At 53.2% G+C, this 18,916-nt stretch overlaps 1 protein-coding gene across 1 annotated transcript; it reads left to right on the top strand.

The window, feature by feature from the left end:
• Window positions 1–8,764: 8,764 nt before the first annotated feature.
• LOC138514761 (mucin-2-like) lies at window positions 8,765–12,223 on the top strand. The gene is made up of 4 exons (XM_069630141.1): window positions 8,765–8,820; window positions 9,837–10,451; window positions 10,589–11,311; window positions 11,449–12,223. Exons 1-4 carry the CDS (start codon window positions 8,765–8,767, stop codon window positions 12,221–12,223), a joined length of 2,169 nt encoding a protein of 722 aa, XP_069486242.1.
• The last annotated feature ends 6,693 nt before the right edge of the window (window positions 12,224–18,916 follow it).

Here is an 18,916-nt window from a genome sequence, read left to right as displayed (position 1 = left end):
TTTCTAAGAAGGGCTCATTTAAAGCGGCCCCTGCCCTCCTTGAGCCGATTACAAGGCGCAGGTTTGCCCAAAAATCCCACCCTTTGAGTCAGTGAAGGCGGCCCCCTGCTGCCGCCTTTCCTAAAGAGAGGGGACAGTGCAAAGGCCCGGGGCCCCTGCTGCCGCCTTTCCTAAAGAGAGGGGACAGTGCAAAGGCCCGGGACCCCTGCTGCCGCCTTTCCTAAAGAGAGGGGACAGTGCAAAGGCCCGGGACCCCTGCTGCCGCCTTTCCTAAAGAGAGGGGACCGTGGAAAGGCCCGGGGCCCCTGCTGCCGCCTTTCCTAAAGAGAGGGGACCGTGGAAAGGCCCGGGGCCCCTGCTGCCGCCTTTCCTAAAGAGAGTGGACAGTGCAAAGGCCCGGGGCCCCTGCTGCCGCCTTTCCTAAAGAGAAGGGGACCGTGGAAAGGCCTGGGGCCCCTGCTGCCACCTTTCCTGAAGAGAGGGGGACAGTGCAAAGGCCCGGGCCCCTGCGCTGCTGCCTTTCCTAAAGAGCGGGGGACAGTGCCAAGGCCCGGGGCCCCTGTGCCGCCTTTCCTAAAGAGAAGGGGACCGTGGAAAGGCCCGGGCTCCTGCTGCTGCCTTTCCTAAAGAGAGGGGGACAGTGCAAAGGCCGGAGGCCCCTGCTGCCGCCTTTCCTAAAGAGAGGGGACCGTGGAAAGGCCTGGGGCCCCTGCTGCCGCCTTTCCTAAAGAGAGTGGATAGTGCAAAGGCCCGGGGCCCATGCTGCCGCCTTTCCTAAAGAGAAGGGGACCGTGGAAAGGCCCGGGCTCCTGCTGCTGCCTTTCCTAAAGAGAGGGGGACAGTGCAAAGGCCGGAGGCCCCTGCTGCCGCCTGAGGGGGCAGTGCCAAGGCCCGGGACCCCTGCTGCCGCCTTTCTTGAAGAGAGGGGACATGTCATGGGGAATTGTGCAGCCAGTGCCGAAACATGGATAAAGGTGACTTCTGGTTGAGAACGGAAGACAAGCGAGCGGAGGCAGGAGAAAGTGGGGGTGAGGAGGGGGAAGGGGGGAAGCTGGTATGAGATGGACGGTTGGTGGGGGTGAGGAGGTCCTTCCACCGGAGACCCTAGACAGCATGGCAGGGGCTTGAGTGCGAGTTCATAATATAAGATCAGACTTGGCCCATAAGGGCGCACTCACCCGGTGCAGAGCAGGGCTGTTGAACACCAGCTTCTTGGAAGGGCTCCCCATGGGGGGGCGTCCGGGCAGCCACGCTGGAGTGCTTCGAAGCCTCAAAGCGTTCCGGCTTTCCTGGGGAAACAGGACCCTCCTCCTCTTGCTGTAGCCGAGCCCAGTACCCCCTCCCAGGGAAGGCTGTGGGGGGTAGTAGGCCTGAGAGTGCATCACCGGGGCTTTTAATTTGACTTCAATGTGCTTCATGGCAGAAGGCACCAGCTCCACTTCCCCAGCTCTCTTCAGGGTCGCCAACACAGCATGGACGTCGGCATGTGCCTCGCAAAGGAGGCGAGCTGGAACTCTTCCCTGGAGCCCGCGGGGGAGGTGGGCATGGAGACTGCCCCCCAGGTATGCCCGAGCAGTGCCTGGGAACCAGCTGTCAATGATAAACCAGGGGAGGGATAGGCACAGACTCCAAGGAGCAGAGGAGTCAAGGCGAGGCCGCTGGGCACAGGCACTGCCAGGAGGCAGAGAGAGCACACACAGCGAAGTCATCAGAAGGCTGGCTGCTGCATGCAGTCAGTATGATCGTGCCCCCGTCATGAGCCTACAGTACCCAGAATCCTCTAGGACGCCATCACAAAGAGCAGAGAACAGGCCGCATCCCTGCCTGCCCCAACAGCACCAGCACTGGCACATCACCACCTGCCCCCAACAGCACCAGTAGCGCCACTGGCAGCATCACCTCCTGCCCCAACAGCACGAACACTGGCACATCACCTCCTGCCCCAACAGCACGAACACTGGCACATCACCACCTGCCCCAACAGCACCAGCAGCGCCACTGGCAGCATCACCTCCTGCCCCAACAGCACCAGCAGCGCCACTGGCAGCATCACCTCCTGCCCCAACAGCACCAACACTGGCAGCATCACCTCCTGCCCCAACAGCACCAGCACCGCCACTGGCAGCATCACCTCCTGCCCCAACAGCACCAGCACCGCCACTGGCAGCATCACCTCCTGCCCCAACAGCACCAACTCTGGCAGCATCACCTCCTGCCCCAACAGCACCAGCAGCACCACTGGCGGCATCCCTGCCTGCCCCAACAGCAAAAACACTGGCACATCACCTCCTGCCCCAACAGCACCAGCAGCGCCAGTGGCAGCATCACCTCCTGCCCAGCATCACCTCCTGCCCCAACAGCACCAGCAGCGCCACTGGCAGCATCACCTCCTGCCCCAACAGCACCAGCATCACCACTGGCAGCATCACCTCCTGCCCCAACAGCACCGACACTGGCAGCATTCCCTCCTGCCCCAAAAGCACCAACACTGGCAGCATCACCTCCTGCCCCAACAGCACGAACACTGGCACATCGCCTCCTGCCCCAACAGCACCAGCAGCGCCACTGGCAGCATCACCTCCTGCCCCAACAGCACCAGCAGCGCCACTGGCAGCATCACCTCCTGCCCCACCAGCACCAACACCGCCACTGGCAGCATCACCTCCTGCCCCAACAGCACAAGCAGCGCCACTGGCAGCATCACCTCCTGCCCCAACAGCACCAACACTGCCAGCATCACCTCCTGCCCCACCAGCACCAACACCACCACTGGCAGCATCACCTCCTGCTCCAACAGCACCAACACTGGCAGCATCACCTCCTGCCCCAACAGCACCAACACTGGCAGCATCACCTCCTGCCCCAACAGCACCAGCAGCGTCACTGGCACATCACCTGCTGCCCCAACAGCACCAACACTGGCAGCATCGCCTCCTGCCCCAACAGCAACAACAGCGCCACTGGCAGCATCACCTCCTGCCCCAACAGCACCAGCACCGCCACTGGCAGCATCACCTCCTGCCCCAACAGCACCAACTCTGGCAGCATCGCCTCCTGCCCCAACAGCACCAGCAGCGTCACTGGCACATCACCTCCTGCCCCAACAGCACCAACCCTGGCAGCATCGCCTCCTGCCCCAACAGCAACAACAGCACCACTGGCAGCATCACCTCCTGCCCCAACAGCACCAGCACCGCCACTGGCAGCATCACCTCCTGCCCCAACAGCACCAACTCTGGCAGCATCGCCTCCTGCTCCAACAGCACCAGCAGCGTCACTGGCACATCACCTCCTGCCCCAACAGCACCAACACTGGCAGCATCGCCTCCTGCCCCAACAGCAACAACAGCGCCACTGGCAGCATCACCTCCTGCCCCAACAGCAAAAACACTGGCACATCACCTCCTGCCCCAACAGCACCAGCAGCGCCACTGGCAGCATCACCTCCTGCCCAGCATCACCTCCTGCCCCAACAGCACCAGCAGCGCCACTGGCAGCATCACCTCCTGCCCCAACAGCACCAGCAGCGCCACTGGCAGCATCACCTCCTGCCCCAACAGCACCAACACTGGCAGCATCACCTCCTGCCCCAACAGCACCAGCACCGCCACTGGCAGCATCACCTCCTGCCCCAACAGCACCAGCACCGCCACTGGCAGCATCACCTCCTGCCCCAACAGCACCAACTCTGGCAGCATCACCTCCTGCCCCAACAGCACCAGCAGCACCACTGGCGGCATCCCTGCCTGCCCCAACAGCAAAAACACTGGCACATCACCTCCTGCCCCAACAGCACCAGCAGCGCCACTGGCAGCATCACCTCCTGCCCAGCATCACCTCCTGCCCCAACAGCACCAGCAGCGCCACTGGCAGCATCACCTCCTGCCCCAACAGCACCAGCATCACCACTGGCAGCATCACCTCCTGCCCCAACAGCACCGACACTGGCAGCATTCCCTCCTGCCCCAAAAGCACCAACACTGGCAGCATCACCTCCTGCCCCAACAGCACGAACACTGGCACATCGCCTCCTGCCCCAACAGCACCAGCAGCGCCACTGGCAGCATCACCTCCTGCCCCAACAGCACCAGCAGCGCCACTGGCAGCATCACCTCCTGCCCCACCAGCACCAACACCGCCACTGGCAGCATCACCTCCTGCCCCAACAGCACAAGCAGCGCCACTGGCAGCATCACCTCCTGCCCCAACAGCACCAACACTGCCAGCATCACCTCCTGCCCCACCAGCACCAACACCACCACTGGCAGCATCACCTCCTGCTCCAACAGCACCAACACTGGCAGCATCACCTCCTGCCCCAACAGCACCAACACTGGCAGCATCACCTCCTGCCCCAACAGCACCAGCAGCGTCACTGGCACATCACCTGCTGCCCCAACAGCACCAACACTGGCAGCATCGCCTCCTGCCCCAACAGCAACAACAGCGCCACTGGCAGCATCACCTCCTGCCCCAACAGCACCAGCACCGCCACTGGCAGCATCACCTCCTGCCCCAACAGCACCAACTCTGGCAGCATCGCCTCCTGCCCCAACAGCACCAGCAGCGTCACTGGCACATCACCTCCTGCCCCAACAGCACCAACCCTGGCAGCATCGCCTCCTGCCCCAACAGCAACAACAGCACCACTGGCAGCATCACCTCCTGCCCCAACAGCACCAGCACCGCCACTGGCAGCATCACCTCCTGCCCCAACAGCACCAACTCTGGCAGCATCGCCTCCTGCTCCAACAGCACCAGCAGCGTCACTGGCACATCACCTCCTGCCCCAACAGCACCAACACTGGCAGCATCGCCTCCTGCCCCAACAGCAACAACAGCGCCACTGGCAGCATCACCTCCTGCCCCAACAGCAAAAACACTGGCACATCACCTCCTGCCCCAACAGCACCAGCAGCGCCACTGGCAGCATCACCTCCTGCCCAGCATCACCTCCTGCCCCAACAGCACCAGCAGCGCCACTGGCAGCATCACCTCCTGCCCCAACAGCACCAGCACCACCACTGGCAGCATCACCTCCTGCCCCAACAGCACCGACACTGGCAGCATTCCCTCCTGCCCCAACAGCACCAACACTGGCAGCATCACCTCCTGCCCCAACAGCACCACCACTGGCAGCATCACCTCCTGCCCCCACAGCACCAACACTGGCAGCATCACCTCCTGCCCCAACAGCACCAGCAGCGCCACTGGCAGCATCCCTGTCTGCCCCAACAGCACCAACACTGGCACATCACCTCCTGCCCCAACAGCACCAGCAGCGCCACTGGAAGCATCACCTCCTGCCCCAACAGCACCAACACTGGCAGCATCACCTCCTGCCCCAACAGCACCAACGCTGGCAGCATCACCTCCTGCCCCAACAGCACCAGCAGTGCCACTGGTAGCATCACCTCCTGCCCCAACAGCACCAGCAGCGCCAGTGGCAGCATCACCTCCTGCCCCAACAGCACCAGCAGCGCCACTGTTAGCATCACCTCCTGCCCCAACAGCACCAACACTGGCAGCATCACCTCCTGCCCCAACAGCACCAACGCTGGCAGCATCACCTCCTGCCCCAACAGCAACAGCAGTGCCACTGACAGCATCACCTCCTGCCCCAACAGCACCAGCAGCGCCACTGGCAGCATCACCGGCTGCCTGCCCCAACAGCACCAACACTGGCACATCACCTCCTGCTCCAACAGCACCAGCAGCGCCACTGGCAGCATCACCTCCTGCCCCAACAGCACCAGCAGCACCACTGGCAGCATCGCCTCCTGCCCCAATGGCACCAGCAGCGCCACTGGCAGCATCACCTCCTGCTCCAACAGCACCAGCACCACCACTGGCAGCATCACCTCCTGCCCACCAGCACCAACACCGCCACTGGCAGCATCCCTGCCTGACCCAACAGCACCAACACCAACACTGGCAGCATCGCCTCCTGCCCCTACACCACCAGCAGCGCCACTGGCAGCATCGCCTCCTGCCCCAACAGCACCAGCACCGCCACTGGCAGCATCACCCCCTGCCCCAACAGCACCAACACTGGTAGCATCACCTCCTGCCCCAACAGCACCAGCAGCGCCACTGGCAGCATCACCTCCTGTCCCAACAGCACCAGCACCACCACTGGAAGCATCACCTCCTGCCCCAACAGCACCAGTAGAGCCACTGGCAGCATCACCTCCTGCCCCAACAGCACCAACACTGGCAGCATCACCTCCTGCCCCAACAGCAACAACACTGGCACATCACCTCCTACGCCAACAGCACCAGCAGCACCACTGGCAGCATCACCTCCTGCCCCAACAGCACCAGCACCACCACTGGCAGCATCACCTCCTGCCCCAACAGCACCAACACTGGCAGCATCACCTCCTGCCCCAACAGCACCAACACTGGCACATCACCTCTTGCCCCAACAGCACCAGCAGCGCCACTGAAAGCATTCCTGCCTGCCCCAACAGCACCAACACTGGCAGCATCACCTCCTGCCCCAACAGCACCAACACTGGCAGCATCACCTCCTGCCCCAACAGCACCAACACTGGCAGCATCACCTCCTGCCCCAACAGCACCAGCACCGCCACTGAAAGCATTCCTGCCTGCCCCAACAGCACCAACACTGGCAGCATCACCTCCTGCCCCAACAGCACCACCACCACCACTGGCAGCATCACCTCCTGCCCCACCAGCACCAACACCGCCACTGGCAGCATCCCTGCCTGCCCCAACAGCACCAACACTGGCAGCATCACCTCCTGCCCCACCAGCACCAACACCACCACTGGCAGCATCGCCTCCTGTCCCAATAGCACCAGCACCACCACTGGCAGCATCACCTCCTGCCGCACCAGCACCAACACCGCCACTGGCAGCATCCCTGCCTGACCCAACAGCACCAACACCAACACTGGCAGCATCGCCTCCTGCCCCAACAGCACCAACACTGGCAGCATCACCTCCTGCCCCAACAGCACCAGCACCGCCACTTAAAGCATTCCTGCCTGCCCCAACAGCACCAACACTGGCAGCATCATCTCCTGCCCCAACAGCACCACCACCACCACTGGCAGCATCACCTCCTGCCCCACCAGCACCAACACCGCCACTGGCAGCATCCCTGCCTGCCCCAACAGCACCAACACTGGCAGCATCACCTCCTGCCCCAACAGCACCAGCAGCGCCACTGGCAGCATCCCTGCCTGCCCCAACAGCACCAACACTGGCACATCACCTCCTGCCCCAACAGCACCAGCAGTGCCACTGGTAGCATCACCTCCTGCCCCAACAGCACCAACACTGGCAGCATCACCTCCTGCCCAACAGCACCAACGCTGGCAGCATCACCTCCTGCCCCAACAGCACCAGCAGTGCCACTGGCAGCATCACCTCCTGCCCCAACAGCACCAGCAGCGCCACTGGCAGCATCACCTCCTGCCCCAACAGCACCAACAATGGCAGCATCACCTCCTGCCCCAACAGCACCAACACTGGCAGCATCACCTCCTGCCCCAACAGCACCAGCAGCGCCACTGGCAGCATCACCTCCTGCCCCAACAGCACCAGCAGCGCCACTGGCAGCATCACCTCCTGCCCCAACAGCACCAGCAGCGCCACTGGCAGCATCGCCTCCTGCCCCAATAGCACCAGCAGCGCCATTGGCAGCATCACCTCCTGCCCCAACAGCACCAGCACCACCACTGGCAGCATCACCTCCTGCCCCAACGGCACCAGCAGCACCACTGGCAGCATCCCTGCCTGACCCAACAGCACCAACACCAACACTGGCAGCATCGCTTCCTGCCCCTACACCACCAGCAGCGCCACTGGCAGCATCGCCTCCTGCCCCAACAGCACCAGCACCGCCACTGGCAGCATCCCTGCCTGACCCAACAGCACCAACACCAACACTGGCAGCATCGCCATCCGGGCACGTATCCCTGCATGAGTTGCAGCAATTGCAATAACGTGATCAAAGGCAACTGCATTACGCATCCCAAAACTGGAGCCAAAATCAAGCTTAGGTACCATGCTACTTGTCTATCAGAAAACGTAATATACGCAATTAAGTGCCCATGCGGTATATATTATGTGGGAGAGACATCACGGAAAAAAAGAGTGAGGATAAACGAACATAAGTCCTGCATTCGAAACAACAACTTGACTTCAGCGGTAGCAAGACATTTTAAAGAAAAAGGGCACTCTGTGACGCAATTGAAATTCGCAGTACTAGAGCTACAATCCACCAGGAAGCGTGACAAGGATATGAAGAAATGGAGGGCTCAACAGGAAGCTTTTTGGATTGACAAACTGGATTCCCTAGCACCGGATGGAATTAATGAAGAGTTTGATTTGAGTTGTTTTTTGTAATTGTATCCATGACTAATTTTTCTTTCATTATGTACATTCACATGACAGATTATGCAGAACCGCATTCTACACAATAATGGAGTAGACCACGTGTCAAATATAGGGTATTTAGATTTGGAATATGCTTGAACCAAATTTATCAGATAAACTAAAGGTTTGAAGCATGATTTGTGACATAAATTAACGTAAAAAGTGTAGACATACACATTGTTAACAGAAGTTGTTTAGAGAAATTAATCACAGTACCGGTCACTATATTTATAGTAATGACATGTTGCATACTTTCATTTAAATATAGAGCGACCTGCAATAGTGGAAAGGTAATCATTAGGCTGCTGTGCTCAATTGTTTTACTGACCGTTTAAGTGATTGAGTCCATTACAACATGGCCGCCGTGTGCACCGGCGGTTCCTCCTTGTTTAACATGATCAAGTTACCATGGTAACTTTTAACAACTGAGCATACAGATGAACGCGCGCACTCGCGATTCTCTGTAAGTTTCGTGGCACTGTGATTTGACACAAGGTAAGCGAAGTACAACGCTCTGCGTTGCTCTGTAACGCTGAGCCATTAGATAGGCTAAAGATACTCGTTCTTATGTCTTCTATAGGATTTGTGACGAGCACGAGTCTACCACGTACTCACAGACCAGATTAAGCTGAGTGATTACACGACTAGCGAAACAAACGCTGACATACAAGTTCACAAGGAAACCAGGTCAGATTTAATTTTCCTTGTGCTAGAACGGAAGATAAACACAGATAGCGTTTAATGTAAAGAGTGATTGCTAACTCTTGATTTCCTTTCGTTTTGTTTTTTCTGATCTTGCTTATTGTTTCCAAATCACTGGGCTGTCTTTACACACTTCCATCGTTAACCGTATGTACTTTTCTTTTGTACTTACATGCTGATATAATGTAATGTCTATGGAATGCTTTATCTAATGATATATATACACACGTGCATTTCTGAACTGTGCTCTTATATGTGAAATATATGGGGTTCTTTTCAATCTGGTGCATAATGGATACACAACATTGGGTCTAAAATGGGGGTTCTCTTTAACTCTTTGGTGATTTTTCAACTTAAATGGGTGTTGCATTGATTTTTACCAGGCCCTGATGAAGGAATTTATTCCGAAATGCATTGGCCACCCGTATAGGCATCTGCAGGAATAAGAGACCTAAGATCTCGTGAGAGTTAAGAATAAAATACAGCCACACTTGAAAAGAGATTCTTGTTGTTTGTCTTTTTGAAAGATTACGTACCTGAAGTTTAAAGACTCCACTTACTAGTGGCTATAGGAGTGCAGCCCGCACCACTGGCTTCACGGCCAAGGTCATTGAACACAGCATCGCCTCCTGCCCCTACACCACCAGCAGCGCCACTGGCAGCATCGCCTCCTGCCCCACCAGCACCAACACTGCCACTGGCAGCATCCCTGCCTGACCCAACAGCACCAACACCAACACTGGCAGCATCGCCTCCTGCCCCTACACCACCAGCAGCGCCACTGGCAGCATCGCCTCCTGCCCCACCAGCACCAACACCGCCACTGGCAGCATCGCCTCCTGCCCCAACAGCACCAGCACCGAAACTGGCAGCATCACCCCCTGCCCCAACAGCACCAACACTGGTAGCATCACCTCCTGCCCCAACAGCACCACTAGCGCCACTGGCAGCATCACCTCCTGCCCCAACAGCACCAGCACCACCACTGGAAGCTTCACCTCCTGCCCCAACAGCACCAGCAGAACCACTGGCAGCATCACCTCCTGCCCCAACAGCACCAACACTGGCAGCATCACCTCCTGCCCCAACAGCAACAACACTGGCACATCACCTCCTACGCCAACAGCACCAGCAGCACCACTGGCAGCATCACCTCCTGCCCCAACAGCACCAGCAGCGCTACTGGCAGCATCACCTGCTGCCCCAACAGCACCAACACTGGCAGCATCACCTCCTGCCCCAACAGCAACAGCAGCGCCACTGGCAGCATCACCTCCTGCCCCAACAGCACCAACACTGGCACATCACCTCCTGACCCAACAGCAACAGCAACGCCACTGGCAACATCACATCCTGCCCCAACAGCACCAACACTGGCACATCACCTCCTGACCCAACAGCAACAGCAGCGCCACTGGCAACATCACCTCCTGCCCCAACAGCACCAACACTGGCACATCACCTCCTGACCCAACAGCACCAGCAGCGCCACTGGCAGCATCACCTCCTGCCCCACCAGCACCAACACTGGCAGCATCACCTCCTGCCCGAGCAGCACCAGCACCACCACTGGAAGCATCACCTCCTGCTCCAACAGCACCAGCAGAGCCACTGGCAGCATCACCTCCTGCCCCAACAGCACCAACACTGGCAGCATCACCTCCTGCCCCAACAGCACCACCACCAGCACTGGCAGCATCCCTGCCTGCCCCAACAGCACTAACACTGGCAGCATCACCCCCTGCCCCAACAGCACCAACACTGGTAGCATCACCTCCTGCCCCAACAGCACCACTAGCGCCACTGGCAGCATCACCTCCTGCCCCAACAGCACCAGCACCACCACTGGAAGCTTCACCTCCTGCCCCAACAGCACCAGCAGAACCACTGGCAGCATCACCTCCTGCCCCAACAGCACCAACACTGGCAGCATCACCTCCTGCCCCAACAGCAACAACACTGGCACATCACCTCCTACGCCAACAGCACCAGCAGCACCACTGGCAGCATCACCTCCTGCCCCAACAGCACCAGCAGCGCTACTGGCAGCATCACCTCCTGCCCCAACAGCACCAACACTGGCAGCATCACCTCCTGCCCCAACAGTAACAACAGCGCCACTGGCAGCATCACCTCCTGCCCCAACAGCACCAACACTGGCACATCACCTCCTGACCCAACAGCAACAGCAACGCCACTGGCAACATCACATCCTGCCCCAACAGCACCAACACTGGCACATCACCTCCTGACCCAACAGCAACAGCAGCGCCACTGGCAACATCACCTCCTGCCCCAACAGCACCAACACTGGCACATCACCTCCTGACCCAACAGCACCAGCAGCGCCACTGGCAGCATCACCTCCTGCCCCACCAGCACCAACACTGGCAGCATCACCTCCTGCCCGAGCAGCACCAGCACCACCACTGGAAGCATCACCTCCTGCCCCAACAGCACCAGCAGAGCCACTGGCAGCATCACCTCCTGCCCCAACAGCACCAACACTGGCAGCATCACCTCCTGCCCCAACAGCACCACCACCAGCACTGGCAGCATCCCTGCCTGCCCCAACAGCACTAACACTGGCAGCATCACCTCCTGCCCCAACAGCACCAACACTGGCAGCATCACCTCCTGCCCCAACAGCACCAGCACCACCACTGGCATCATCACCTCCTGCCCCAACAGCACCAACACTGGCAGCATCACCTCCTGCCCCAACAGCACCAGCACCACCACTGGCAGCATCACCTCCTGCCCCAACAGCACCAGAATCAACACTGGCACATCACTTCCTGCCCCAACAGCACAAGCACCACCACTGGCAGCATCACCTCCTGCCCCAACAGCACCAACACTGGCAACATCACCCCCTGCCCCAACAGCACCAACACTGGCAGCATCACCTCCTGCCCCAACAGCACCAGCACCGCCACTGGCAGCATCACCTCCTGCCCCAACAGCACCAACACTGGCAGCATTACCTTCTGCCCCAGCAGCACCACCACCGCCACTGGCAGCATCACCTCCTGCCCCAACAGCACCAGCACCACCACTGGCAGCATCACCTCCTGCCTTCTCGACAGCACTAAGAGCAAAGCACCCATAGGGGCAGCATCACCACCTGCCTTTTCCCAAAATCACTATGAGCAGAGCACCACCACTGCCAGCACCATTGCCTGCCTGCCCCAACTTCTCTAAGGAGTGAATGTGTAGGACTGACTTCACACTCAGCAGGTCTTTGATGGGGTTCATCGCAGAGGTCAATGGCTCATGCTCCACTCTCAGAGTCCCTCTTCTTCTGCCATCTGGTAACATTTGCTGCCCGAGATATAATCATCAGTGTCTTCCCACTCAGAGATCTAAACCCACCCTCTCAGGTCACCCCACTAACCCAATGGGTGTTCAGCCAATGCAGGCAGGGTAGGAAGTCCTACATGCCATCTGAGGGCCACTCCGGTGGCCACCAGATGACACTGCTACTATGCCAAGGACCTCTGCCAGGCTTACTGTACACCCCAAACTCAAGCCCTCGGCATCTTCACTGCCCTTGCTCAGTAGGCAGCTAAAGGTGCAGAGTGGAGCTTAAGGCTCCTGTTCTTGACCATGCATCCATGTGACTCCATTGATGCCCCTCTAGGGGGCAGAATGGACCTGGCACTTCTGCCAGTTAGTTAATTACCAGTTACCTCTTGTCAGCAAGTAATCATAGGACTGGAGAATATGGAGCACTTGCTTGGAGCTGGGGTATAGCCCCCTGGTGCCCTAACCGCTGGATCACATTGGAACATGTGCATCAAGTCCAAGGATTGAATTAGGAAATCGGGATGGCTATTGATGTTCTCTTAGCCTGCTAGGGGTAGGTAGGGAGTGTCTAAAGACTCTGAGGAACAATGCTGCACTGCAGGGGTCTTCCAGTGTCGGGGAGTGGAGGGCTTTCCTAATATCGATGTACCCCATCTTCCAACGTTCTTTTCAAAGCAGTGGAAAGAATTTTCCCGCTGGAGACTGTGAGATGACCAGTCAGAATGCAGCCTCCATGCCAACAGATTTACACTACTTACTCTGTTCATAATGTAGACTCATTAATTTGAGACCCGGCAAGAAAAGTACCCTGAGTTTAGTATTCTCAGTGCATACAGAAAATCAGCCAGAAAACACCATTAGTGTCTGTGAGGGGTCAGAAATGTAATGCAGACAACTTTGTGAAGGTTAGGATGCCATTTTATTAACTCAAAAGGTTGGATAAAGGCCTCACTATCCCTATCCCGATGAGGATTTCCCTGCCTAAAACATACGAAAGAAAACACTCTCGCACTTGTACCTACAATAATTCAACAAGATAATATATGGCAGTTCAAAAGCAACACATATAACAGTTAAGTTCACAATAAGATAACTGTTTCTCCTAATAATCTGGGTGAATTCCCCTACCCCGGATTCAAGCAGGATTCTGCTCAACAGTTTCAGAGAGTAAGGAAATCCTGTCTTGTAATAAAGTCCCAACACAGTTGTGGTTACAACTTGATAAAAAAAAGTTTCATCACAGTTCATTATGGTTCCAACTTGATAAAAAAAAGTTCCAACACAATTCTTTGGCTCCCACTTGTAATAGTAAGAACTCAAACACTATTCTTCGCATGAACCAAGGACACTTCCTTAGTTCATCGACATCAACAAAGATTGTCTTTGTCAAGGTTGTTTTATCACAGCGTGTTTGATTAAGAACACTTATATACTTCTGCAGCAGTTTAGATAAGACTTTCTTGAACAATGCAAGTTTGTCAGGAAGATTCTTTAACACCACTTCATAGTATAGGCGCGTTACAAATACCATATCATACCATATAAGGTCATAGCACTTCATCAACTTCCCACAGGCCTACTACTTCAATGTTCATTGTTCGGGTATACTCCCTTGCCCAAGCAGCATAAAATGTTATCACAGCCACTGACCTGGTTCTCCCTTGCCAGATCAGCGAATCACAAACAACAACTGCCTCTGCAGGTGGACGTGCTTTCCCTAACTCCCGCCCCCTCACTACCGTCATACTGTAGGAGAAGAGCTGTGTCTGGGACCCCCTGTATTGTCTCTATACTGCATAGGGTGTATAAAACACAATGTACCTTCACACTGAGAGAGTGGAATGATGTCTGCATGCACCATAGGACATGTGACAAGGGCAGAGTGATGTCATGAAGAAGATATACGAGTACATACTGAAATTATATGAAAATACTTAAGAGTGATGATGTAACAGAAGCAACATGATAATCACGTATGCAAAAAAGATAAAGTGACTTGCTGACCAATAAGTTTAAATGTGCAGTAACGCAAGGTAGTTAAGACATATAGAAGCTTGCTATAGAAGAAAATATAATGTGGCAAGGACGGCCATGATAGGAAAAATGGACGCCAGTTTGTGTAAATATTAATTCCAGCTACCTCAGAAACAGACCAGGGGTGCAGAGTCAGGAGACATTTGTGTTGTAGAGAAGGAGCCAAGTACCTCTACAGAAAAGTCCCGCCCATATTCTGTCTATATGTTGGCAACTGGAAATTGCGACATGCACAAGGTCAGTAATGGTACCTATACCACAAAGAGTCCTTGAAACAAGTTATCCATTGAAAAAACCCTATATCTATCCGTCAAGAAATGACAGTCTTCTGAAGGAAATTCCGGAAGAAGTGTGAAGATGAGTGAAAGAGAAGGCTGGTGACGTCACATGAAGCAGAAATGACACACCCAGAAGAGATGTCAATGAAGAAAGTGAATAGACCTTATTGAACCTGATGATGAAGTATCGAACTAAGCAACATTTCGGGAGCAGAATGAAGATTTCAAGCACTGAAGAAAATGCAAAGCCATTTTACAAATGTACTGACGCAGTAATGCAAGTAGACAAAGTAATCATAAGCCTGGCTATGTAGTGAATAAATTGCAGGCGGTGCTGCCAATGTTTATAAATAGGAATGTATAGAATCTGGATGTTCCACGATGCATTTGAGCAAACTTGGACCCTGTGAATGAAAGGGCTGCAAGTGTGGCGCAGCAGAATAGAATAGCTGACGTCAAAGGAAGATTCGAGAAGGCTTGCTTGGCCCAGTGTCAAGAGTCGGGGCCACTGAGAGCCTGGTTATCTATTCCAGAAGATACAATGAACTTGAGAAGCAAGCTCAGCTCCTGTGTGAGGTGTAATGGAAAAACACTAGAAGTGCCAAAGTTTCTTCATTTAATAGTATTAAATGCAACAAAAGAGCTCAAAACGTGGTTTCGAGTCACATGGTCAGATGAAAATAGACTTTGGGGCGAGCTACACTGAGACCAGAAGATAAGGGCATACCTTCACTCCCTTTTATTCTCAGGCTCAGTGAGCTTCCACAAGGCTGAGTTCAACAAACTAATTGAATGGCAGACCGCAGGAGTGATGATAGATGTTGGGCTAATTGGGTGGGAAGACATGACCAAATGTCAACCCACCAGCACCCGGGGTCCCCGCTTGCGTGCTGCTAGCGAGTGGAATGTTCCAGAAGGGTACAAGCGTGGCAACCAATTGTAGAGGGCAACGTATTAAGGAGCCCTATGGTTTGAGAAGCCAATAGAACGTCATGTATTTTCATGACGCAGAAGATGACTTGCACTTGGGATGGGTTTAATTGTCCACCTGACCTTAGAGACCCAATCACAACACCATACCCCACAGAAAGTATACTTAGATGTTCCCGTTAAGCCTATCACATCCCCTAGTAGGTTTTCTTATTTTGCCACGTAGTATGACATCATGTATGACACATTTCTAGTATAAAGTTGTGTTTTTTATGAAATGTTTTCGAGAACTCGAGCGAGCTGTGTGGCATCCGTTGATGTCCGTTGTACTCCCAGTTTTAAAGACTTGTTATTAAAACAGTTAATGTTTCCCACCTTCCTGAGTCTGTCTGATTATTGATTTATCAGTAAGATCTGCATCCCCGTCCCATCTCAGATACTGTTACCTCATCTTAAAGGACACGTGTGGGTTCAGTGTGCAGAATAAAGAGGAGTTTAGGTTGTTCTGGGATCAAGGATGCCTTTTCCAGTAATGGCTGCAAAGCACAAAGCGAGGCAGATGGATACAAAATGAACGTGAGACACACTTCTCTTAGATCACAGAAGAAAACATTTACAAGAGCCAAGTATTTGGACAATTAACGATGGATAGGGCTCTTACAAGATGGAGTGAACAAGTCTCTAGAGGCCAGAAGGAACAATAACACCCAGTATAATTGTATCAAATAGCAGTAAATAGAAGGTCAAAATGGACAATTTGAGATCTCACATGTGAGGCAGAAGTCGAAATTAAGGGCTATTCATTAAGCTGTGGATGAAGATAGTGATGTGCCTTCACTCCCTTGAATGTCCCAAATGGACTAATTGGGAAAGTAGGGAGTAATCTGACGCGACTCAAACACCTGGGTTTCGGTTTCCTTACGTGCTGCTAGTCGATCCGAAAATCCAAGGATGGGTGGGAATGCCAACCAATAAGTGGGTCTATGGGGTAACCTGCTAAACAGCGTTGCACAGACCAATCCACTGCCATTTTGTCCACTATAATCAGTATTATACATATTTAAAGGTAGTTCAAGGTGTGCCTAACAGATAAGGGGCAGCCAATGAAGTACTTACCCCTGTTGTAAAAGCAAAAGGAAATATCGAGGCTGAGTACCACAAAAGGAAATACACCAAACACAGGCTTATGAAGATTCACAGATCTTTATTCTATAACTGTACAGTTTACAAAGAAACAAAGTATCAGATATTTATCTAGCCCTGAGTACATCACAGCGAATACCAGCCCTTTCGGTGTGAGAAGTGAGAGGTACTGGAAGTCTAAACAGTTGCACATTTTATACATTTCCAATCATAATGTCTAGCCCTCTACAGGTTAATGATACTCGGTCTAGGGTTCGTGCCGAGTTCACTTCTAGTTTGTCCAACTATATGCATGTGGATCATCTTCAGTTTACACACTAACAAATCACAATGGCAACAGTGTATTCTCGGATTTAACAATAAGCCTTAACACATGTCCTATACATATGTAGTTCAGCAAGTGTCGACGTTCAGTATTTAGACAGCATTGTAGTTGGTGTATGTCCGTGGATCGGACTTGTTGGCACAGGTAATCCTCTGTCTACAAGTCAGGCATGGGACAGGGTCTCTTTACTCAACCCAAACATTCGGCCAATGGACAGTTTAGACATTAACTTGCATACAAAGGTCGGGATGGCTCAGTTATAAGCAGGAAACTCTGTCCATCATTTTAGAACACAGAATCACTTTGGAGCAATGTTCCCTCTAAGCTGTGCGCATGTGCGCTTGCCCAGCTTCCTTCTTAGTGCCGCTCAGAAGAGTTTTGGCAGCGCACGCAGACAATTCCCACCTTCTCAATAATTAATTAGGCACAATCCACAGCAGTTACCTGATATTTGTTTTTTCTCTTAATGAAGCTAAATTATCGTCGTAGTCTTGATATTCAGTTCTACTACCCTATTTGCTGTATTAGCATAGTTAGTCAAAAAACATTTGACCTTTTACTTTTGACTGAACTTTTGTAATGTGTTTTGTTGAAATTTGGTCAAATTTAATTAAATATATATATGGGGTGGAGTAAGGGAATAGAGGGGGTTTTGAGGGGTCTCCCCCCCCCGTGTATCCTGTATTTTCAGCCAAAAAAAGAGCAAAGACAAATTCGGTCAAATGTGACAAGGTCCAATATTTTCGATTAAGTAGTCCCAAACCCTATTTGCCTCCCCATACTAGCGAGTATTACCTTAAAAACCTAAATACAAAATACATCCTCAAGAGGTTAAAACAAATATGAAAAAAGTGGCTCTGTGAACAGAAGATCTAACAGAGATATGCCTGCACACATTAACCGAACAACCCTCCCAAATATTGGATACTGACTGCAAGTAAAAAGGATACTTTATCCTTATTAAAAGATGTTTGCACCCCTTAAAATTCCTCTTGAGATCAGGCAGTAATATTATTAGAGTTCCTACCTATGACACTGTTCTGCTGATCACTGATTTGTAAATATAAATGGAGATTTGTGGGTAAAATAAAGGGGAAGGCTTCTCTATGTTCATTATTTCCCATTTCGGTTGGGCACATGTTCCTGTTTTTAGGGAGTAAACATGGATGGTGTGTATGTCTCTTAGCTGTAAGACTGGTTTTGAGTAAGTGTCACAGCCCTGTTCCCAGGACAATGTAATGTGGATGGAAAACAGAGGCACATGAACTCTGATCATCATATTCTGTGGTGAAGTTATTCTGATGCAATTATCATCCTTACACAAATTATGAGAAGCATGTTCTTCTGGCTTTTAATTACTTAATTCAAATGGCAGTTTTCCTGCCCTTTTACCATCAGTAAATATTGTATCTCATGCAAATTATTAGCCAACCACATCAGTTATAGGTGATATGTTTTTTGCAATACAGATGAATGTTTTTTCCAGAAGCATAAAACACTTTCTGCATTGTCTCTGATCAGTTTCGACAAATGAATAGCCACAACTAAAACTATTATACGAAGGAATCAATGCTTTTTTGTGCATATTCATTTTGCTCTGTGCAGGAATACATTTGCTAGGTAGTGTGGCAGATCTTGAAGTCTTAGACTGGTTGATGAGCCCTCTTTATAATCACATATCAATTTTCTTGTTAGCCTACATCTTTAGGAACAGTGCTCTAAGATACACTTTTTACACAGATTTGTAAAGAATTGCAGTGGTTGCAAAGGGGAAATTCCCTTCAAA

The sequence above is a fragment of the Ambystoma mexicanum genome, chromosome 12 (assembly GCF_040938575.1).
Source record: "Ambystoma mexicanum isolate Mex_15411 chromosome 12, UKY_AmexF1_1, whole genome shotgun sequence".
Classification (NCBI taxonomy): Eukaryota; Metazoa; Chordata; class Amphibia; order Caudata; family Ambystomatidae; genus Ambystoma; species Ambystoma mexicanum.
This window is presented reverse-complemented; position numbering and strand designations above follow the sequence as displayed.